We start from the raw sequence: 25,640 nt of genomic DNA on the forward strand, positions 1-25,640 counted from the left end.
ACCAAGGCAACCTTTCATTACTTTGTATCCCACAGGACACCAGTACTAGCATCCTGTCCATTCTAAAATGGACGCTACTACAGCTCTGGGAATCTGTATGCTGTGGTACAGTATCTTGAAAAAGTCATGCCCTTAGCAAGTCTCCCAGGTGCAGGGACAAGTGAGCCATCAACAACAGATGTCAATTTGCCTTGACATGAACATTTGGATTTGTGTCTCATACGAATAATATAAGATTCCTATTTTTTTGGCTTTTCTAGGATTTATAGAAAAATAATGTGTGACTATCTCCTCCCCACCCACGCCTCTAATACACTGCACACACAAAAGTATATGAAGAATATTACTTATTTTGTGGAGGAAAAAAAGAATCCCACAGCATTTCTTTTTAATAACTGTTCAGCTACAAAATTTTATTGGTATCGTTTTATGTTCCCTCTAGAGGATGTAATGCACAAAAGCATTGCCACGGAACATATAAAATTACAAATGAAATTTATTGTAAAAAGTAGAATGTCTTCTAGACTGGTGTCAGTATTTATTTCATTCATAAACCAAAACTGCAGGTATAATATATTCATTGTCAGCAAGTTCATGTGTGTAAATTGCCATCCAATGGTATTGACTGATATAAGACAGATATTGAAAAGACAATTTAAATTTACTCTTCCAAACATAAACTGTTCCACAAAAGCACTGTAAAAACTCCTTCAAGGTTTTGTATTGTGCTTCACATTGATGGTTAACTACATAATTTGGTTGTGTCATAATCCACTGTGTTTGGTAATTTGGCATTAAAGGCCTGCAAAGCGGATTGAATCCTCACCACCTCACTGGTAGATAGTTTGAGTCTATGACGTAGCAAGCAAGAGAACAGGTCTAGACGACGCTGGCCAGGCGGGGAGAGTTTATTTACACGGTCCCGTATCTCTAATAGCTGCAAAAGTGCTGAGTCCTGTGATCCCTGAGTATAGGGGTAGTCCAGCTGCAAAATTAAGTCCCGAATTGCTTCAGGGTCAAAGTGCATGCTGTAGCCAAACACTTGGATGTTGTTGATTTTCATGTAGCCTAGGTTACGTGAAGGATCGATAAATTCCAGGGGTTCGTAGTAGATGCTTTCATTGCCATTGGGACCATTTGACTTAATTCGACTCCTCAAGTAGATATGTACTGTTTCAAAAAATGTCTTCCACTTGTTGCCTAGAGTCAGCGTCCAGTTATAACACTGAAGAGGTAAGTCCAGCTTAGTCCGCTCCCAGTCTGGGAAACTGTTTTCATTCACAGGCATGAACCAGCTTTCAGAGTGGCTGCCTCCAAAAGGGTTGACATAAACAGCTAGAACAGGTTCCAAGGTGCTGTTTTTTGTTAGGCAAATTTGAAGAGAGATACCCAGTATCATATGGACCAAGCTAGACTTGTACTTGTTACTCTTAAGGGTAAGGAGCATCCGTTTGCGCCAGGAGGGATCGAACCAGCTATTGAGGCGCATGTCATTGCTGATGAAAATGGCATGGACTTCAATCCTCCGGTCTGTTTTTTGCAATAAATACTTCATCTCCAGGTCCTGAAGATCTGTCTCAAACCCAATGTAGTGCTCTGTGGAGTCTGCCACTTCAGGCTTGCAAAGCCCTTGGCTCAGCATGTATCCAGTATTACAGTTCCCACAGCGGGTGCGGTTGTCAGGTGCACAGGTCAAGCATGCAGAGCCATCTCCCACAATGCAGGGAAGGAACCCATTGCAGGCTACCTGATCATTAGGGCAGGTGCACGAATGAGTCTCTTCAGAAAAGCTTCCCAGAAGACCATTTTCATTGCAGTACAGAAAGGACTGGATGCGGTTTAGCCAGTAGATTGACGATCTGTAAAGATAAAAATAATAACAATAATAATTAATAATACAAAGAAGGTGTCAGAATTCAATCAATACAACCTTGTATTTTTTCACTTTGAAAGAGACAAAGAAAACTGATATTGGCAGCAAATTCAGACAGTATAAACATCTCTAAAATGTCAGATGATGACATCAATGAATATATAAATTTCCAGTATAATGAAAAATCACAAAGGAATGTTACCTCATAAACTCAGTGGTGTAACAAGACAATTGGTTTATATTTTCTATTCACTGCACATCATTGCTAAGAAACCCTGTCAAGTAAATAGCTAATTTTCTGCATCTGACTTCATTTTAGTACTCTATCCAGGCTGGATTTTTATTTATTTATTTATTTATTTTGGTGCTATTTTACTAGTTAAGTTGTTATTTGTATGGGTGGATGTGTACCATCTTTCATCTTTGTTACACAGTCTTTGGAGGTTTACATGATATTTTGAACTTTCTTGTTCTTGTACTGTGATTTACAGATAGTGAGCTTTAGAGACCAAATGTTTAGCTGGAATACCAGGTAAGAGAAAACATTAAAATAGATTCAGACTGAATTATTTGAGTCACGTCTACCAGTATACTCCTACTGTTAAGCATGGGTGAATATGTCTTTCATTTTCCCCTGACTGGACTGGTAAGGGACAGTTTCCAAGAGAAAGACAATATGACCGAACAGAATCTGGAAATGGCTCAGAGCAAAAATAATCTGCATTGTTTTTCTATTTTTCAGCTTTTGTGCTTGCTAGTTTTATTGATGCATTGCTTGAAGAACACATTTTGGTTGCTGCTATGTCAAATTCCATTCTTCTAATGTTGATAAAGATGTTGTACAATTTGTTTCTCCCCATAACTATAAAATAAACATTAACACTGCAAACATATATGATCTCAAAATTTGGCTTTGTAAAAGTGTCAGTCTGAAACAGTAAAAACAAGTTAACCTGTACCCTTGCTATTTGATCTTTTTTCTTTTTGTGTGTCATTTATTGCATATCAATATTTTACATGAATAACAACTCTTTGTGCACGAAACATATTTTTAAAAAAATAAAAACATGGTTGACTAAAGTGCATTCATTGTGCTTTGTATCTAGTTGAAAGCAGACATTAAGCAAGAATGTTATTATTAGAGCTGGTCAAAAACTGGAATTTCCATCTTGCAGAAAATTCCAATATTATGGCATTTGTTATTGTCCAAATCAAGACAAAAAGTGAAAATAATGAAACTTTGCATGGAATGGAAAGTTACAAAATAATTCAATTTGGAAAGGCAAAATGGTTTGTTTGGCTTAGTTAAAAATTGAACGGTGTCTATGTGGACTGCAGTGGTACCTCAGGGAAGCTGTAGTTTTGATTAACCTGAATCAAAACATTTTGGTTTATTGAACCAAATTAAAATGTTCAGGTTTCGGGTACATTCACCATTAATCTGTGTCTGCCTGTGTTGCTATGGTGCCTCATGAAAATTATATTTAAGGTTCCTTTTGTCCCCCATTCTACCCTATGAGCTGGGTACACAGCCAGAAAATATCTCCCATAATGCATCATCATGAAGCACTGTGGCAGTCCAATCAGAGGTAAGACTGTGGTGCACCATGGGGAATGTAGTCCAGCCAAGGAGCTCAATCTGTAAAGGAAAATGGGAGCATGAGATATCTAAACTACAGCTCCCATAAGACATCATGGCAGCTCAGGTGGACACAGATTATTGTCAAATTGACCCAAAACTAAATATTTTGATTTGATGTAACAAACCACAATGTTCTGATTTGGCTCAGCCAGATATGAAATTAAATATTTTGTTTAAATATTTACCTGAAAAGTTAAAAAAATGGCAAAATTGAAATTTTCACGCAGATATATTTTAATGGAAAATTCATAACCAGCTCTAATTATTACTGCTTCATAGTATGTATTATCTGACTGTTTCAAAAGTAAACATTACAAAAGCCTTGAGTAGCTTTGTGACATATTTACAACTAGAGCTGGGTGGGACATGGCTTTTTTGTATTGGGAAAAGATTGGTTATTTTAAACCTCCTGTCCCAAATTAAGACAAAAAATATAAATCTCAACAATTTTCAGAAACTGACAATCCAAAAATAATTTGGTTAAGGGTCAATCAAAATATTTTATTTTGATAATTTCAAAATGCTTTGTTTCAATGTTGAGCTTTTTTACTATAATTAACTTAAATTTCAAGATTTGGATAATTTTGAAACTTTTTTCCATTTTTTTAAACAAGAAATTGCTCAAAACTCACAGTTTCCTGCTAAGTTTCAGTTAAGAGGAATAAGCATTTTCTACCCAAAAAATTTCTGTCAAAAATTCCCTGCCAGTTCTAGTTTTAACTTCTCAATTATAGTCTCCAGTTTCTGCTGGAACAGAACTACTGAGATATCATATGGCTCCTCATACTGATAGACACAAATGAGCTTATTTTAAATATTTGGGCATTATAACATTTAAAATTGGAGATAACAAATCGGTATACATCTTTTCAAGTATCCCAAATTAAAGAGAGGTCCTATAGTAGAGAGAAAGGATGGCCTTGTTGTTAAGGCAACAGATGGGGACTTCAGTTCCAATCTCAACTTCTGGCTTCAATTCCCATCTCAAGTATATACTTTCTGTGTTAGACTGGGCAAATCATGTAGTGCAGCATTTTGTCCTGCAGCAGAAGGCTAACAATGTTTGTTTAAATGAAAGCTAAGATTTGGAAATACTGTTCTTCACCAAAGAGAGGTGCGGGATGGGGGCAAATTTCCTGTGGAAAATTACATGGATATGGAATCACAGAATACATAGTGCTCCAATTATTGCCCATTTTGTTCCTATCTTTGGAAGGCACTTCCTTTATGTATCATTAGTGAAAGCTAAAAGAGTTGCTTGCTTTGCTACTATACGTTAACTACACTGGAAATAATGGTGTACGAATATGCATAGTAATTTATATTAATGATGCCACATTACTGAAATAAATCTTCTTAATAAAATTCTGTCCTTGTCTGAAGGATTGAAAGTCTCATCTCAAAGGTCCCTCACTACTTACTGCCTTTTCCTAGAGCTTTATGGCTTGGGCCTATCTGAGAAATATCCTAACCAGAGTTCCAAAAGCTACAAGATAGAGAACATGGAACTCCAGAGATTTTTTTCCCCCTTTAAATCTTTAGACTATGCCATTACTTTTAAATAATCTTTAAAAATTAGGCCTGCCCTGCTAGTAACAGCTGGAACTATACAATTACAGTATCCAGTTTAAGCACTTACCCTGATGGGGGTTGATCTGATCTACAAACGTGAATTCTAGCAGCACAACCCTCATTATCAGTTCCCAACAAAGGTTCAGTTTCTTTGAAAAGTTTTGTTCATAAATAAGAATATGTGAACAAAAAGCTTCTTGCACAAGAGAAACTCCATTACCCAGGCATGGATTTGAAAATAAATTTGTTAGTCTCTAAGGTGCCACAAGTACTCCTTTTCTTTTTGCGGATACAGACTAACACGGCTGCTACTCTGAAAAGTGGCAGGACAGTTATTTGCAGAATTATTGTAAAGATTCCTTTTTCTGTTTTAGGGCATCAGCAATAGAGGCCAAATCTGGCTTATTTTATTCACATAAATCATCATGCTGTCCAATTATTTTGGACATCTAAGTATTGATTTAGGAGCCTAATTTCAGGCACAAGTTTCTGATAATTGGAGTGGTAATCTATGTTAATAAAAATTTGTAATTGAAACTTTGAATATTGTTTTACTGAAAAAAGGAAGAGAAGATAGAGCTTTGAGTCATTGTGTGTATTTGTGTCAGAAAATTCTCATGAATCTTTTACTTTTTTGTCTTCTGTCTTCTCTAATCACCTAATTCCTTAAAATAAGTGCATGCAAAACAGAGTGGAATCCTAATTCCAGAGAGCTAATATTAATTTAAAATCACCTCAGAGTTAGCAATCGTTTTATATAAATCATCTATCATTTCTGCATTCCTCATGCTGCCAACAAATAAACAAACAAAAAGTGGTGGCTCAGAATTCATCTGAAATTTTAAAAGTGTATTTTACAAAAATGTGATGACCAAGAGAGGTGCTCGTATGAAACTATGTATAAAAAACCCCAATATATTTTCTTTTAACAATTGAACCTTTTTGTTCAGCATTTCTTTGTCTTATGAACTTATCTGTACTCTGAAGAGTTGCACCTGTGTGAGCAATGTAATACTTCTAATGGAATAGGTGGTGGGTCATCTCCTGTTTACCTTCCTAACTGATGTAATTACACTGCAGTGAACGAGACTGCTTGTGTGAATGAGATGAGCAGGAATTGTCTCATTGACAATAAACAAAAGGGAAATCACTACCCTGTTTTCATTGTCCACAATAACAAAAAAGCAAAAGGCAAGCTAACATAACAAATAACGTTAGGTGAAGATTTCAAAAGTGATATCATTGTTAATAATCTAATGGAATTTGATTTAAAAAATAATTAATTGTACCTGATAGCATCCCTTTGACACCTTAAGATACAGTTATATCACTTTATTATTTTGTTTCTTGGCTATTTCAAAGAATTATCTACATATTAACATGCAGCCCAAACAACAACAAACATCAGTGCTTAGGTCTTCTAAACGGGGTGGGCCAAATTCAGGGGCAATAAATTAGTTATGCTAACTTAGATTCCATTATATTCAGACACCTTTACTCCTATTGGCACTCACCCACAAATGTGTGATTGACTGGAGAAGAGTCTATGTTGTCATAACAAACACACACAAAAAAGCTCTAAGTATGGGCATGGCCTACTTTTAACAGACACTCTTACACTCACCTGTGAGTTACTTTCTTTTCTGAACTTCTCTCTTCTGTCCCTTGGGCATATCAGTAAAACCTGTTGACTCCTTTTAATGTAAACTCAGTGGGCCAAATTCAGAAATGACATGCCACAGGGTGACCTGCATGTTTCTCTTTGGTGAGTATGAGTCTAAAGATTTCTACAATATCTAAATAAGATGAAGGCCTTGTCTACGCTGCCACTTACAGCGCTGAAACTTTCTTCGCTCGGGGGTGTGAAAAAACACCCCCCGGAGCCATGCAAGTTTCAGTGCTGTAAAGTGGCAGTGTAGATAGTGCTACAGGGCAGGGAGCCACGCTCCCAGCACTGGGAGCTATTCCCCTCACAGAGGTGGTTTTATCACAGCACTGGGAGAGCTCTCTCCCAGCATTGGAGCCGCGACTACACAGCCAAGTTAAAGCACTGCCGGGGCAGCACTTTAACGTCGGCTTTGTAGACAAACCCTTAGAGAATGTGGGTAAATCTAAGGATATCTAAGAGGACTTTCTTAGTTTTCCTTACACTGAAGCCTAGTCTACATTAAAAACCCAACTACGTCACTTTGGAATGTGAAAAATCCACACCTCTGAGTGATATAGTTATGCCGACCTAACTCCTGGTATAGACAGTCCTAGGTTGACAGACACAATTTTTCTGTTGACCTACCCACTGCCTCTCACGGAGGTGGATTAACTATGCTGATGGGACACTCCCTCCTGTCAGCATAGGTACTGTCTACAGTGAAGCACTGCAGCAATGGAGCTGCAGAGCTACTTTCTGTCGCCTTTCAGATATAGACAAGCACTCAGGCTTGTTTCCGCTCACCTCTCAAATGGTCCAAGAATATTTACCAGTATGATTCCTTTGTTATTTGCATGAATGAAACCAACTGCTTTGTATTACTTTACCTCTTTAAAGTTGGCATTAAGCAGTAATAATATACTTCCTAGTTCACTGTTGTCATATTACTTTTACTGAAATAAATTAAGTGAAAAAAATCTACATGGAAGGGAGGTAACCATACTTTATTTATCCTACTAGTCCTTAATGCATAAATTTGCACTCATTTTAGAGAGTGATTCTGAATTTTTTGTCCTCATTCTAGGAGTAGAGATGGTCATTTAAATAACTCATCTGGAAAAAAAAATGATTTAGATTCTAGTCATAATTAGGAAATTTTTAAAATGTATAACAAATTATGTTTAGGGGGAAAAAAACATACAAACGGTTTCAGTTCCATGATAGCATTGCCTAACAGATTTTCATGTCTGTATGCTTTGTGAACCCTTGAGTTTGAAGGGGCTGGTTATATGCATTGTACTGATTATTGAGATCCCTCAACTCCTCCTATTGAAAGCAGTAATGGGGGGAACCAGCACTTTACAGGATGAGGCCTGTGATAAGGTGTATATCCCACACAGTCTTCAAGTGGGCCTGAGAACAACTAACATACTGGGCTGCACTTGGAGAGTGGGCTAGGCTTAACTGAGGATGAAGCCCAGCTGGGAATGGGGTCTGGGAGAGGATTATAAACTACGGAATTTGAGAGCAGAAGGTGGCTGGCGGCTAGAGTGTGGAGAGTCCTTTTGGCAGGATTATGATGGAAGATTTTCTGACCCCAAATGAAGTCACTCTAGAAACTGAAGAAGATTCTGTTAGAGAGGGAGAATGGATGCACAGTAGGGAAAAAAAGAAAAGAGTAGAATCAGAGCATGATGATATTAGCAACAAAGCAAAGCTTGGGAAAGAAATAAACCAAAATGTTAAAATTGTAAGTTCCCTTGCCAAAGCAATAAGATTAGGTACCATTCAGTTTGTGAAAGCAGCTAACTAGATCAAAACAAGCATAGGGGATATAGTAACAGCCAAAAGGTTGTAAGATGGGGATTTTTTAGTTGAATGGTCAGACAAAGAACAGGATGCTAAACTTCTTAAAAACTAAAATGCTTGAGAAAATTAAAATAAATTGCCAGCTACTAAAATATTCCCTGCAAAAAGCGGGTGATACATGGAGTGCCATTAGAACTGATCAATGATGAAACACCGAAAGCGTAGGAGAAGAAAAAGTGTTAGTGACTAATTAGTAAACAAGGAGGAAAAAGCAAGCCATCTATAGCAGTCCTGATTACATTTCAGAAAGGAACTCTAACTGAGAAAGTAATATTAGGGTTTCAGATCTTTAGAGCCAAGCCACATGTTCCCTTACCCCTACACTGTTATAAGTGCCAATGGTAAGGGCATGTAGCAAATGTTTCTAATGTGAAAATGAGATATTATAAATGTGTGGAAGAGCATTCCTATGACAATTGCATTGAAGGGGGGTGGAGGTCAAATGTAGCAACTGCAGTGGTAACCAGAGTCAAGCATATAGAGGGTGTATTGTGGCAAGACGAGTTAAGGAGATACAAAAGGCAAAAACTGTTAACATTTTATCTGGAAGCTGTAAGACTCTCAAAACATCAGGTGGAGAAGGAAGAGAAAATCAGAATAGGAAAAGGGGAACTGCATACACAGCTTCCTTCTATAAAATATCATAAACTGGAAGGAATAGGTGATGGTATACTAGTAGTGGGAAAAAAAAGAATAAAGAAAAGTTTTTTGCATTTATGATATAAATGATAAATTGCACATCACAAATGGAAAAATCAGAAAAAAATGAAAATTATAGGAAGGATAGCAGAAAAAATCTTGTATACTAACAATCTGTCAATAGATCAGATTTATGTGATTTGAAATTAGGTTAAGGGTGAAATATGACTACTATGGGGATCACAATCTTTTTGTTGGAATGTGCACAGTTTTACAGCACATGCAAGAACTAAAAGAAAACATCCTGGAAATGAAAACTAAACCAGCTATCCTATGTCTCTAGGAAACATGGTTGGTTAAAAAGCTTCCTTTTAAATTTACAGATTACTTAGACAAGACTGAAAAGTAGGACAAGGAGGAGTCATTTGCACTTTCATAAAGGATAGACTAAACTACAAAGCCGTAGAGAACAAAAAAGTAATGATGTGGAAGGTAAAGTAATCCCAATTCACAAGAGATTTTTTTCTTTAAAGATCTATAATATCTATAACCTGCGTAGGAAATTAGAATGCTCAGACTTACTAGAAAGACCACATATTTTATGCAGTGACCTAAATAGTCATAATAATTTGTGGGACAGTAAGACAACTGATAAGAATGGCACATGCTTAGAAAACTTCATTAAAAACAAACTAATGATTTTAAACAATGGCACACCAACACCCCAAAAGAGATTTAAAGCAGAAGATAGTTTTTTTGTTTAGACCTGGCAATTATAACAGCAGATACTGCAAGTAGATACAACTGGGAAATAAATAGGGAAGAAGGAATGGGGAGTGATCATTTCTCCATATCTTCAACCTTACCTTGCCCTTGAAAAGTAATGGAAAAATACCATCCTGGGAGTTTTAAAAAAGCTAACTCAGAGCTATTTACAACTCAGTCTACTGAATTTGTGAATATTCATTGTGTGAGTGATGATGACATAGAGAATTTCAATGCCAATGTAATACAGGGATTAATAGCAGCAGCTATGGTAGCCATACCTAAGATACTGAAATACCCCAAAACTAAAACCTCAGTTCCATGGTAGAATGAGGACCGCAAAATAGCAATCAAGGAAAGGAACAAAGCCTATAAAAAGAAAAACAGAAAATGAATAGTAAAGATCCAATGAAATATAGAAGAAGTAAGACAATAGCCGAAATAATTATTTAAAAAAAGAAAGAAAGAAAAGAAGGACAGGTGGAGGAAGTACCGTAGGTGGATAAATAAAGATACCAAGACATCAGAAATATACAGGCAAATTAGAAGAATGCATAGAATTAAGACAAAGAGTAGTAACTTCCCCTGTTTTCTTGGGACTGACACAATAGTTAGAAGTTCTGAAAACAAAACAGCAGAAGTTTAGCAGAAACTTTCTGAGGGGTGAGTAATAATGAAATCAAAGTGCAGTTTTTCCCCCAGATTAAAAGACAATTCATTTAAGAGAATCATGATCTACTATATAGGTAGGGTAAACATGAAGCTACTATACTGAATGAATGGTTTTGTAAATGGGAGCTTGAGAAAGCTATTGCTAACAGCAAGAATACGTCCCCAGCTAAAAATAATATATGCAACATTTTAATATCTATTTGAAAGCAGTTTGAGGGTTCACTTGGAATTATATAACAAACTATATGGGAGGGGGAGGAGTGATACCACTAGAGTGTAAACATGTAGTAGTAATTCCAGTTTAAAAACCAGGCAAATTATCTGCACAAATGGATGTTTATAGATCTATTGACCTTATGTCCTGTCTGAGTAAAATCATGGAGAGAATGGTGAATGCAAGATTCATCATCTATTTGGAAAACAATGACGTTATATCTAAGGTACAGCCTGGTTTTAAGAGTGTAAAATGCACCCATTGATCACATTGATAAATTAGAAATTGAAATACAAAACAAAAAATGAATCACAAAGGTTTCATGATCGCTGTCTTTCTAGATATTGACAAGGCATATGACATGCTATAGAGGGAAGGCTTGTACAAAGTAGATACATTTAGGAATAAGGGGAAGAATATATGGGTGAATTAGGGACTTTTTCAGTAACAGGACCATGGAGATCGGAGTTGGGAAAGTTATGTTGACTATAGCTAAGATTAAAAATGGTACACCACAGGGAAGTATTATTAGCCTGACCTTATTTAATATGATAAATGATCTCCCAAAACAAATAAGTGCTGGGGTCAGTCTATTCTCAGATAATTGTGCTCTGTGGATAAGCAGCAGGAATATTGAGGTGGCAGAAAAGAGAATCAATAAAACATTACAAGAGACCTCTGATTAGGGAAGTGCATGAGGTATCAAGTTCTCCATTGCCAAAACCAAATGACTGATCTTTACAAAAAGGAAAGTTACAAAGGAATGTAAACTGTATCTGTATGGAGAACAAATAGATAAAGTTAAAAGGTTTAAATTCCTAGAGGTAATATTTGATGCTAAATTACTTTGGAAAGATCATATAGACTGTGTTAAAGATATATATACAGGAAGGATTAAACCACATAAAAGTCTTGTTGGGCTAATTGGATAATGGAGATGAAAGCATTGCTGTTGATATACAGAGCCATAATCAGGCTGGTAATTGGTTGTGGCTGCCAAGCTTTAGGATCAACATCAAAATCAGAACTTGAAACCACTGGATCTAACTTTTTGGGCTAAAATTAATGGGAATTGTAATAATGAAAACACCAAACAAACATAAAAGGATTGTTGGGAATTTGATAGGCAAACTATAACACATGACGTTAGAACTCCGCATGCCATTCAAGTTAAATGTGGCTGCAGAAGTTGAAAGACGAGGGAGAGCTAAATGGCATAAAAACTTTTAGTCATGCAAAAATTTGATGTAGACGGAAAGTCATATGTCCAAACATGGATTTAGATTTATTTATAAACTTAAGGGTAAAAAAGAGAGAGTAGGTATGAAAACTGAAGTGTACCAGTCTATAGATGAAAAGTGGAGTCAATTCTGTCAAATATAGACAGATGGGGCCAAATGAGACAAAACAGGAAGAACAGGGACAGCATATTGTATATCAAAATGTGGAATAAGTACATCTAAAATAGTACCAACAGACAAACTAGTAACAATACAGTAGCATTAAATTAGATCAGGAATGTACACCAGGATAGGTGACTATCTTTTTTTTAATTCAGTCTTAGGCCTTAAGGTGATAAAAGAGAGGTATCTCAGTATGTTGTGATTTAATCAATGAAATTATATTTCTAATAACAGATGGGGTTACCTGTAGCATTAGCTTGGACCCTAGTGTATATTAGAACAGCAGAGAATGAAATGGTGGACAAAGCAGATAAAAATGCTTCAAGAAATTGAAACACTGACATGGAAATACCCTGGAGTAAACAGGAATTCAAAAGCCCAGTACAGAAAAATGTTAAAAAAGTAACAGTAAAATAAATAAATAAATAAATACATAAATAAATAAATGGACTAACGAAAAATAGAATATTTTTTTTATTGTGACCTAGAGTTGAAGATAACAATATACTTCAGGGACTGGTTTGGAAAAATGAGCAGATGTTGTTTAGAGTACTAACTGGACATTGTGCCTTAAACAAAAATCTGTTTTGAATAAACAGACACAATGATAGACAATGTATACACTAAAAGGTGGAAGATACAACTGATCACCTTGTATGGGGCTTTGATAAATAAAGGGAAAAGCTTTCTGAAAAATTCAAACAGCTTAAGGTAACAAAAGTTACATTGTTATTTAGTAAAAATGTCAGGGAAATGGGATAGTTTTAGAAAGATGCTGTTACATTACCTGAAGGACTCAGGACAGAGTGAGAGAATATAAACTGCTAAGTATTTAGGAATTATAGTTGGCAGCTACAGACTACTCAGTTAAATCTGCTTCACCACTGGAAAAAAAAAGAAAAAGAAAGAAGGTGGCTGCAGGGAAGAGAGGAAGGACCTCTGCAGTCACTCTGGAATTAGAGAGTGGAGAGATCAGGAAGGTAGCCCATGGCAGAGAATTGGCCCTGGGATCCTCTCATAAACAGAGAATTCTTGAAAGAGGCCAGGAGAGAGAGACAGGCACTGGGAATGGAGCAGGCTGATAAAAGGGCAGGAACCAGATTTCCCGTGGAGAGTCCTGGGAGGTGTTTGATTGAGAAGTAGAGTAAAGGAAGCTCAAGAGAGAAGAAAGTTCAAGCCCAAGGTGAGTGGAAGTGGGTTTAACTATATATTTTTATGCTGGGATTTTGTTGGGGTAAATCAGGGGTAGACCTTGATAGTTCCAGCCCTGAAAGAAGAGTTAGGCATTCTGCCTCACAGACTTTCTATGTTAAGAAAAGTTGGGTAGGAAGAAGTCCAGAGAAGTATAAAAAATTAGTTGGGGATGGAGCAGTCCTCAGTTGCTAGTTATAGGGTCACTGGACTGGAACCTAGTGTAGGGGAGTGGGACTGGGTTCCCCTACTAGCCACTGACAAGGTGGTGTGAGGCCAGAAAAGGAGATAGGGATGATGGAAAGCCCTGAAAGAAGGGTGTGAGGACAACGGCGTCTGGGGTTGGGGTCAAAGCTCCCTTTGTAAGGACTTTTATTTGTTGGACTTACCCTGGAAGGGGTGGACTTAAATCATGACCTGGATTACTGGATGGCTGAGTTACAGGAAAAGACATTACTGCAGAGCCAGAGTGACCTTTGGCAGGGGGCATTAGAGATGAGAGAGCATGTGTCCTCATTTCCAGCCATGACAAGATGCAGTAGTGGACAGTGCACTCTTTCACAGGGCCCCAGATGTCTTTGTCTCATTAGCAATCCAAGATCTAAATTTTATGCTTTCCTTGTTTCACTAAATGAAACAAGTTTATGATAACACTATATTTATGAAACACTAAACTTTTTAATACCCCTTTTTAATACTCCCACAACAGCTTCTTCAATTAATTGAAAACTTTCCACACGTGACTGATATTCCAAGTCAAGAATTACTATCTATGTTATACTGGGCACTTCCAGAAATACTGTTAAATTGAACAGCTCTGTATGGGGAAATTTAAGTACATCTCATAAACTGTCTTTCAATTGCTTTTTGTCCATTTTGGATCTTAATGGGACCCAATTTCCTTTCCATCTTTAATAATACTGCTGTGGCCATCCTACAAGGGTAGAATGTGGGAACGTACTGTGAAGTTCAGTGTACTTGGCACATGGAGCCACACCGGAGTATCACTTTGCTCAGATAACTACTTTCCTTACCTGCCATTCAGACAATGGAACTTTGTACTGGATTCCCTCCACTGGATTCCCCTGTCCAACTACATTGTTTATATATTTTCACCCTTCAAAGTTCTTCCCAGCTCTGCTCCAGCATGGTTGTCTCTTGTCCCCTCCCTTACTCTGCCAGTGATACCAGCCTCAAAGCACATTCCCCCTCTTCATTTACTGATGCTAACTCCTCATGGAATGTCCTCCCAGGACCAGTTCACCAAAACACTACCCTCTCCATATTCAAGACTCACTTCTCTCCACATTCCAGACTCACATCTTCAGCCATGACCACAAGAAATGGGGAAAACATACCACTGAAAGTTCCTTGTGGCTTCAGAGCATATCCCATTTCATTAATCTTTTGGAGTGAAATCTGGCCCCGCTTACGCCAGTAGCAGAACTCACATTCACATCAATGGGAACTGACCCATTCACCCTTAGATTGTAAGCTCTTTGGGTGACACTATAGATCACACCTGTTTTTTTTGTTTGTTTGTTTACTAGGCTGTTACTGTTCCGCTCAAGACTAATGCATTCCCACTACTGCTTTCCATCAGCTTTTTTTTTTTTTTTAAATCTGTGGCCACATCACTAAGGGAGTGTCCGCTTTTTGGACCAATTGTGCCATCTTATTCAGTAAACACTGTCATTCCCACTGGTTAAAATGGGACTAGTCAATAAGTGAGGACCTACTTATTCCTAGATTCCAAAACTAGAAGGGACCATAGTAATCACATAGTCTGACCTCCTGTATATCACAGGCAACAGAATTCCCCCAAAATAATTCCTAGAGTATATCTTTTAGGGAAAAAATGCTTGATTTTAAAAATGTCCAGTGAGGAGAATCAATCATGACCATTGGTAAATTGTTGCAATTGTTAATTACCCTCACAGTTAAATGTATGCCTTATTTACAGTCTGAATTTATTTAGGTTCAACGGCCAGTCATTTGATTGTGTTACATCTTTGCTATATAGAAGAGCCCATTATCAAATATTTGTTTCCTATGTAGGTACTTATATAGGTACTCTGATCAAGTCACTCCTTAACTGTCCCATAATTAAACTAAAATATTGAGCTTCTTGAGTGTAATATAAAGCATTATTTATAATCCTTTAATCATTCTGGTGGCTGTCTGAACCCTTATAATCCTTTAATCATTCTGGTGGCTGTCTGAACCCTCACCAACTTATCTTACTTACTGAGTAGGAGTACCACTTTCGGGTCCTTTATGTCTTGTACTGTCCCAAGCATGCTGTCAGTGCTTAACAGTTATAATTACTATAAAAATAACTGGTGCATTAGACAGCACTGAAAGTGCTTTACAATACACTGCACTACTTTTTATGACAGGCTGTCATTATTATTTCAACCTGGAGACACACTTTAGAAGTAATGTGTGTTTGGTTTTCAAGTGTGAAAGTCAGGTGATGAAGTAATACTACTGCAATATAGGATGTGACCAAAGTCTACTGAAATCAATGGACACCTTTCCACTGACTTCAATGGACTTCAGATCAAGCTTCAAATGCATAAAGTCTCCCCAATTTGACCATTCCTGAGTAAATGGTAGTTTGCCATAAAACATTATCAAGAACTATTATTTACTGCATCCTACTTAAAAAACAAGAGTCCTAAATTCACTTTATTAAAATGTTTTAAATTATATTGAGCATTTCTTCTACAAATGACATTCTGTCCTGCCCAGACTAATTCATTTATTTTATCCAGAAACACGGATACAGTCTTGCTTTGTGATGTCTGATACCGTTTACAAATCCTTTCAAATGTTAAATTTGCTTGTGACAAATTGTATTTTTGGCATTTCCTTATGGAAAGGATGTGTCTGAACCATTAGTCCGTGAGAAATGACTTACTTCTGTTACACAACTTCTGAATTCTTCACTTTTACAAAAATAAACTTTATATTTCTTTGAATAGATTTAGAGAATTCTCAGCCTTGTGCATTCTCCTCTTTGTGGAGAAACTATAGTGTGGGCAGCACAGTGCTTTCTTATGTTGTTCCTGCACTGTGCTTCAGCACTATCCTGCAATAAACACTTCTATGGATAACAAGAACTTGGAGTCAGTGCATCTACCTGTAAAGTTTTCCTGGAAGGAGAAAAACTCAACAAAGTTCTTTCAAGACAGGGAGCCTTTGCTAGAAGCCAGGTGTTACCTACCAAATGTGTTGGGTCCCACAATCTGCGTGTGATTCTGGGTGTATCAGCAGGAGGCACAGGGCCATCTGCCCAGAGGCCCTGTGACTCTGCACTGGCTCCACATCTTCATGCTCCGGAACTGCGCTGCTAAGGATGTCCTGCTGCCCCCAGAATTATCACAAAATAAAGGGGAAAGAGGAATCCTACAGTACACAGGGGGTTCCAGTCTGCCTTAAACTTCTGGGCTGATTTACCAACGCTGGAGAAGAAGGGCCAATGTGCCTTTTCCCCAGAACTATTCCTCGCCACACCTCTGCAGTGGAGATCCCTTTGTAGCATCTGCCACAGAGTCGAAGACAAAGGGAAAGTTGCTACAGAGGTAGCTGACTTCTTTCTATGGAGGAGACCTCCTGTATATTGGAACTGGGGAGATGGTCTCCCCAGAATGATTAAGAATGTAAGAACAGCCATACTGGCCTTACCAATGGTCCATCAAGTCCTGTCTTCAAACGGTGGCCAGTGCCAGTGTTTCACAGGGTATAAACATAACGGCACTTTTGAGTGATCCATTCCCTGTCATCCAGTCCCATCTTCTGGCAGATGGAGGTTTAGGAACACCCGGAGCATAAGGTTGCATCCCTGTCCATCTTGGCTATAGCCATTGGTGAACCTATCCTCCTGGAACTTATATAATTCTTTTTTGAACCTAGGGTATGATTACAAACCATATATTCTAAACACATGTTGTGGTTTTGTTTAGCAGTCAGAATATTTTAGAAAATTCTGCTCAGTTTTTGTTTATTTTCTTCCCAAAAGTAGCAGTGTATTTGATTCACTGTGTAACTCTTGTTCGATTATTGCAACAGAGGGGACTGAAAAACAAACCTGTTCTAAAATCTGATGATCTTTCTTACATGTTTTCAACTGGAATAGATTTTCTTGAGGCAGATGATGAATTTTGAATTGTAAACTTTAGGAGAGCTGGGTGGGTAATCAGATAGAATGTGATTCTATACTATGTAGGCTCTGTCCAGTGGGTAAGCAGTAAGAGCCTCTAAAAGTATTGACCTTTTTTTTTCTGTGTGTGTGTTTCTGTCTGTGTGCACAGAATCACAAAACTAATGATGTAGATATAAAAGTCCATGTATATGCATTTTTTTTCTGTATGTAGGTGTTCAATGCAAGTAACAACAGTACGGTTTTACCTTCCGTTTTAGACACTATTTCAAAAAGATGCTGGGCTACAGTGATCCAGAAAGGTACAAACTGCAGTTGCCAGATAGAGCAAGGATTGCTGCTTCCCACTAAAGATTCACTGCTGGTCAAGAACAGGGAATAGTTGAACTGTCACTCTCCCTTGAGGGTTGCACCAGAAAAGATATCTTCAAATCATAGTCAGGACTCAGTAGGAGACCAGCTGATGGAGCATGAGCAAGGGATGCACTAAACTGGTACCTTCCTCAAAATGTGTCACCATCTTTTTAGGCTGTTTTGGCTGGAGTGTGCCACCATAGTCAACTTCCAAATGGACTTTCTGTTGCTAGGGGTCCTATGCAATGTGCTACAGTGATTTCAATCAGGGAAACCACATGGTGAATCTATACCAGTGTATGTCTGACCAAACTCATGAGTGACCTACAAAAAGATGAAGGGCCAGATGCTCACTGGTGTAAAACAGGATAATTCCAATGAAGTCAAAGAAGTTACACCAGTTATCGCCAGCTGAGATTCTGGTTCAAGTTATCTTTATAAATGTCTCAATGCAATTTACAAATATTAACTATTTGTACTTAGCAATTTAGTGACAACTAAATGAAATGATTGAATGTGAATTCATATTCCATTGCACACTTATCAAATGTTTCCTTAATTATTTATTTCTCTACTGTGTCTTAAAAAAATAACCACTTGCTACCACTTTCTAATTATATGACAGTGATACAAACAGAAAATAAATTTATTTGGACAATAGCATTTTAAGTAAAATACAAAATAGGTCTTAATGCTTCCTCAGTACACACACAAATATTAACCATAAAAATGGAACACAGTATGTAATAGCTGTGGCAAGTATTTAATCATGATGTGACACTTTTGCCTCCCTCTCCAGCTTGCTGAGTGCTTAACATCTGCTGTACATCAGATGGTTCACTAGCAGCTCAGTGAGGCAGATGCTGAGTGAAAAACAGACAATTTAACAAGAAATGGGTGGGCAGTAAAACACCCATTACTACATTTTTTGAGAGGGCAGACTAAAATCGAGTATAAATCCACAGAACAGGAACAGCAAAGGCAATTGCAGCACAAGCTTCTCTAAAATGTCCTAAACTTGATCTGCCTTAACCACATCCATAAGAGATGAGTACAGAAATCTCCATGTTCTTTGTTTCTGCACTGAAACTGCTGATAGGGAGATTAATTGCCCATAAATCAGGTGGTGGACTTGAGGTGTGGATGTTTGTCCTTTAGGAGCTAGACTGAGACTACCAACTCATTCCAAATCAGCCAGGAGGTGGTAATATCTGATAATTAACAACCTGGGTTTAATTTGCATTAGCAGGATAGAGGTACAAGGCTAGGGATCCTATTATCAACCCCGTAGGCAATTAAAGGAACAGATACATGCTGCAGAGTTTTATTCAAAAATCGAGGAAATGCAGGTATTTAAATAAAATTCTAGCATGTTAATCAGCAGTGTGCTAATGGCACTTACTGGATCTGATAAATGTCTTCTAAGCTAATCAGGGAATGTAATCAGAAAATACCTACATATTCATGTTATACTAGAGGTGACAAAATGTGTATGGATGACCAGCAGCAGCCACTCTTGTTGTCCCCGTGGAACTGCTTCTAATTGAGGGATAACCAAATAGCTTTTTGGAAGAGAGGGCCGTACTTGGGTGTATGTAAATCTCAGCTGCAAAAACATAGCCAGCTGGGCCCCTGCATAGTGCTTCTGCTTTGAACTGTTGGATATTCCAGGACACTCTGAATCCTGGTCTCATTTGAGATTTAAAACATCCAGAGCTCATACTACTTATCCATTCAAAAGGGAAGCACTAGCTGAGGTTTAGCATAAGATTTGTAAATCAGAGTAGGGATGCTACAAATGAACAGGTAGGATGGTTTGGAGATGAAGAAAGCCACAGGGGTTGCGGGGGTTTTGGAGACCTGTGAGATGATCCTTCCAACCTTCACTCCAGCCACTGTTCATTCCAGCCAGAGTTCCTTATCCCACAACTTGATTGCAGTCCCTACCACCCTTCCTAGAACCTACTGTCATTGCACAACTTTTTCAAACTGACCACGCTCCCAGCTTCCAAAATCCTTCCATACTCTCCTATAAAAAAACTTCATATTTATCCAAATGTTCATGCCACCCTATGTCCACTGTCCCCAACCCAACTTCTCTGTGCTGCTGAAATCCTTTACACTTCACCGCATAACATATGCCCACTTTAATTTGCCTGTGGCCTTAATGGTATTACAAAACAATAATTAAGTCTTTGTATTGATAAATTCAAAGTAATACACATTGGAAAAAATAATCCCAACTACACATATAAAACAATGGGTACTAAATTTGCTGTTACCACTCAAGGAAGAGATCTTGGATCACTGTGGATAGTACTCTAAAAGCTCCAGCTCAATGCACAGCAACAGTCAAAAAGGCTAACAGAATGTTAGGATCTATAATGAAAGGTATAGAAACCATGATGTGCCCACACCTTGAATACTGAGTCCAGTTGTGGTTACCCCATCTCACAAAGATCTAGTGGAACTGGAAAAGATTCAGAGAAGGGCAACAGAGATTATCAAGGATATGGAATGGCTTCCATACAAGGAGAAACTAAAAAAGATTAGGACTGTACAGCTTAGAAAAGAGACAAGTAAGGGGGGGAGATGATAGACCTCTATAAAATCAGGAATGGTGTGGGAAAAGTGAGTAGAGACATGTTATTTACCCTTTTCCACAATACAAAAACCAGGGGTCACCTGATGAAATTAATAGGCAGCAGGTTTAATACAAACAAGAGTTGTACTTTTTCAGACAACTCACAATTAATCTGTGGAACTCAAAAAATTTGATCTAAGGCTAAAATAGGAAAAGAACAAGTTAAGAATTACTTATACAAATTAGGTGTCTTCAGGTCAGCAGGGCCTGATGAAATACATCCTAGACTACTTAAGACCTAGCTGTAGAGAAATCTGAGTCATTAGAGATTATCAGTGTGGGAGAGATCCCAGAGGACTGGAAAAGGGCAAATATAGGACCTATCTATAAAAAGAGGAATAAGGACAATTCTATAGTCTGGGTACCCTGAAAGATAATGGAGCCAATAATCAATCATTCAATGTGTAAGCACCTATAAGAATATAAAATAAGTCAACATGGATTTGTTGAGAACAAATCATGTCAAACCAACCTAATATCCTCCTTTGACAGGGTAGCTCACCTTGTGGGATGCAGGGGGGGGGGAATGGGGGAGAAGTAGTCAGTGTTATATAACTCAACTTTAATAAGGTGTTTGATACTGCCCCACATGACCTCATAAACAAACTGGAGAAATACAGCCTAGATCAACCTACTATAAGGTGGGTGCACAACTGTTTGGAAAACGTATTCAGAGTGTAGTTACAAATGGTTCACAATCAACCTGGAAGGCCATATTGAGTGGGGTCCTGCAGGAATCTGGCCTGGTGTCGTTCTCTTCAATTATCTCATAAACGATTTGGATAATGTCATAGAGAGTACACTTACAAAGTTTGCAGATGGTACCACACTGGAAGGAGTCACAAGCGCTTTGGAGGACAGGATTAAAATTCAAAATGATCTTGGCATACTGGTAAAATGGTCTAAAATAAATAGGATGAAATTAAACAAGGACAAATGGAAAGTACTACACTTAAGAAGGAACAATCAATTGCACAAATACAAAATGGGAAACGACTGCCAAGGAAGGATTACTGCAGAAAAGGATCGGAAGGGGGGGGAGGTGCGGGGGGGGGTTATAATGGATCACAATGTAAAAAAAAGTTGCAAAAAGGAGTGGATATAATTCTGGGATGTATTTACAGAAATGCTGTAAGCAAGACCGGAGAATTAATTCTTCCACTCTACTCAGCACTGATATGGCCTTAATTGAAGTATTGTATCCAGTTCTGGGTACTACACTTCCGTAAAGTTGTGGACAAATTGGAGAAAGTCCAGAGGAGAGAAACAAAAATGATTAAAAGTCTAGAAAACATGATCTATAAGAAAAGATTGAAAAAATGGATTTGTTTGGTCTGGAGAAGAGGAGACTCGGGGGACATAGTCTTCAAGTACATAAAGGTTGTTATAAAGAGGAGATAAATTGTTCTTAATCATTTAGGATAGGAGAAGAGGCAATGGGCTTAAATTATAGCAAGGGAGATTTAGGTTGGACATTAGGAAAAACTTCCTAACTGTAAGGGTAGTTAAGCACTGAAACAAATTACCTAGAGAGGTTGTGGAATCTCTCTCATTGTTTGTTTTTTGTCTGAGGTTTTTAAGAACAGGTTAGACAAAGATCTGTCAGAAATGGTCTAGATAATACTTAGCCCTGCCTCAATGCAAGGAACTGTACTAGATGACCTATAAAGGTCCCTTCCAATCTTACATTTCTATGATTCCAGATAAGTTAATGGAAGATAGGTCAATCAATGGCTTTTAGACAAAGTGGTCAGGAATACCATCCCTATACTCAGGGCAATCCTAAATCTCTGACTGCCAGAAGCTGGGAGAGGAAGACAAGGGTGGATCACTTCAACTGCCTTGTTCTGTACATTCACCAAGAAGCTCTGTTACTGGCCACTGTTGGAGACAGGATACTGGGCTAGATGGAGCATTGGACTGACCCAGTATGGCCGTTCTTATGTTCTTATTGATCAGTTTGGTCATCTCAGATCTAGTAGAATGGTACAGCCACAAGTTACCCAAAGTTTCAGATTAAAAGACACTTTAACCTTAAAAAGGTAGTTTTCATTATTTAGAATTTAGCTTATCAAACTATCACATCAGTCAGATAAGGAGCAACTGCTTGCTAAATTATCATGGCATGTTCTTATCTTCTTAATAACAGACTCCCATTATTGATCCTTATTGATTATACGAAGTTGCATCTGATGTGTAAACTTCCTGGAAAGTTCAGAATTTCCCCTTCTGATGAGCATGGCATTTAACATCACCCTTTAATATGCTCTTTTGCGAAAGTGTAACTTGAAAGTGCACAAATATATACCAGATGCACACCTTGATCCTGATATGTGTCTTCAGCATCATGTCTTTCTACTCAAAATATGTAGGGTTGGTTGATACAGTATGCAGTACGTTATATTGAGATTTCTGCTAAACCGAGTAATTGTCCTCAATCATAAAATTTCATTTAAAGATTTGTGGGTTTAACCACAGTAATTTGTGTATCCAGTTATTCTCATGACCAGGCATTTTCCCTGTTCCTAGTTTTGTGTCAAGGAATAGTCATACCCAAGTCAATTTTAGACCTGTCCATGTGGTTATCACAGTTTACAATAAAACCAAAGTTACATTTAAACCATCACATTATCACTAGGCCAAAACCAAACTGCTTTGTAGTACCATCTACTTATTTGAAGAGGTTTACATCTGAGGCACTCTTCCAAAGCCTTCACAGTAATTCTATTAATGGTCCAAGGTACTGTAATTATACAGGGAAATAAGGGCTGAATGGTTTAAGACTGGCAAAAGCAGAATAATATAACAATTAAAGGGAATTAGAAGGACTTTTTCCACGTATGAGAGGAAGAACGTATACATGAGAAGGCTGATCTAAAAAATAAATGAGAAGAATTAGAAAATAACTAAGTCTTCTTAAAACCACTCAGCTGGATTACTTAAATTCCCTTTTTAACAGGACTAACAACAAAGAGGTGAGAACAATTTGGTACTCATAAAGATTTCCTCTATACGGGCTTGAGCCAAAGCTCATTTTAGCTGCAAGTCTATTTATTAACTTCAATGGGCTTTTGGTCAGACTTTATAGGTACAGGGGGAAAAAGCAATTAAAATAATTATGAGAAGTGAAATTTGGTTTCAGTTACATTTGAAAGACATATTAGAAGTCTGGATGGTATGTCTCCTTAGGGTTCTTGGGGTACCCAGGGAAATAACTAATAAGCTGACTGAAATGCTATCATTTCATAAAAATCACGGAGAACTAAGGAGGTATGAGACTGGCCAAATCAAAAAAAAAAAAAGAGAACATGGGAAATAATTCTAGTGACTGCCAGTTTGTATGTAGAGTTAATAAAAAAATGGGAATGTTTTGTGATTATTTTTTTTTTTATTTCTTCATTTATTTATTTGGTCAAAAATGTGTCCCACTTTTTGTTTGGAAAACTTGAAACTTTTTAACCAGTTCCTCTGGTAAGTCAACTTCAGTCCCTTCCTATGTAGTGTAAGACTGTACTTAGAATAATGCTTCAATTCTGAGCACCTCAATACCAGAAATTGGAAGGAATTCCAGGAAAGGCAACATAAATGATTAATAAGGGAATAAGAGGAAAGATTAAGAAACTAAATGAACATAGCTTGGTTTTAACAATGACTAGCACATTTGTGAATGTGATACCTGTCTGTACATATGGCAGTTGAAAGGATAAAAACCTCAAGGAGGAAGAAACTAATTTTAGGGAGGTCTGAAGAGAATAAACTAAGAACAATTGAATTAAGCAAAGGAAAACTTTTGGCTTAACATCCAGGAAATAATCTCCTAAAAGTGAGATTTTGGAGTGGGGGAGGGGGAAAGATCCAAAGAGAATGATGATAGTCCTTTCATTTGAGTCATTTCATATGGGTATGGAAAAACAATTGGACAATATACTGCATGGAGCTATTCCATATTTGCCAAAATATGAGGTTGATGGGCTAATACCATAGGCTGTTTCCATTTCTAATTTGTGTAATTCTTCCCTGATGACTGACCGTGTCTTCTCTAAATTACCAACAGTTCAGTGGGGATCTGGATGACAGGTCACAGATTCTAAGACCCAGATGTATCCTGAAGTAGCAACAATAGAAAATGCACCACAAAATCTTCTTTTTAATGCAAATCTAGGAGCCAACAAATCTAGCACAATATTTGGCCTACAGTACTGTGATTATAGAAATCATTTAACTCTATTGTCAGAGTGTATGTATAAATGCAGAAAAAATATCTCCTTAAATGCTTGTGTTGCACCATAGGAACAGGCCAGGAACATATGCTGGTAGTTCTTTACTCCAAAACAAGAATAATATAGAAGTTCAGCATGAACACTGTTAGTGAAAACTACTTAATTCCCGAAGTTGACAGCTTTCAATTTTTTGTGTGAGATAATAGAGTATGTAGGTAATAGGTGACCGGTGGGAGTGGGTTTTCTGAACTAGAAACTCAGATAGCAGGGGGATAGGATCACTGACACGAGGTTGGAGGGTGGATAGGGATATAGGAAGAGATTTAGTATTGGTGTTAGCACCTTAACTTTGAATTTCCTGCTTGCCTAGAATTTAGCCTAAGTACTATGGGTGAAATCCTGGCCCTATTGATGATGTTAAAACTGCCATTGATTTCAATGGGTCCAGGTGTGACCCAAAAACCCCTTTATGCCAGCTGGCAAGGGGGCTATTGGAATATCCTGATTCTGGTTTGTTCACTCTAGTTCACCAAAGAATGTCATGTGAGGTCCTAAATGAAAGCCAGTGTTACCCTGATCCTTAATATTGTTGTGAAACGGATGTACAGGTACGATGTACATAGTAATGTATGCACAGTAAAAGTTTTGTTATCTGGCATATTGGGGAAAGGGAGGGGTGCCGGCTAGTAAAAAATTCCAGTTAACTAAGGTTATATTTACCAATGGAGGGAGGGAGTTTGGTGAGAGAGGGAGCTCGGGCAGGTGGTTA

The 25,640-nt window shown here is 37.7% G+C and overlaps 1 protein-coding gene across 4 annotated transcripts in view; it reads right to left on the minus strand.

The window, feature by feature from the left end:
* Nucleotides 1-385: 385 nt before the first annotated feature.
* BRINP3 (BMP/retinoic acid inducible neural specific 3) overlaps nt 386-25,640 on the minus strand; it is a 293,883-nt gene continuing 268,628 nt past the window's right edge. For all 4 annotated transcript variants that reach the window (XM_037907555.2, XM_007062979.3, XM_037907556.2 and 1 more), the window contains one exon: nt 386-1,859. In XM_037907555.2, coding sequence (XP_037763483.1) covers nt 743-1,859 — 1,117 coding nt within the window. In that variant the 3' untranslated portion in view covers nt 386-742. The remainder of the gene's footprint in view (nt 1,860-25,640) is intronic.

Source organism: Chelonia mydas, chromosome 8 (genome assembly GCF_015237465.2).
Source record: "Chelonia mydas isolate rCheMyd1 chromosome 8, rCheMyd1.pri.v2, whole genome shotgun sequence".
NCBI classification, from domain to species: Eukaryota; Metazoa; Chordata; order Testudines; family Cheloniidae; genus Chelonia; species Chelonia mydas.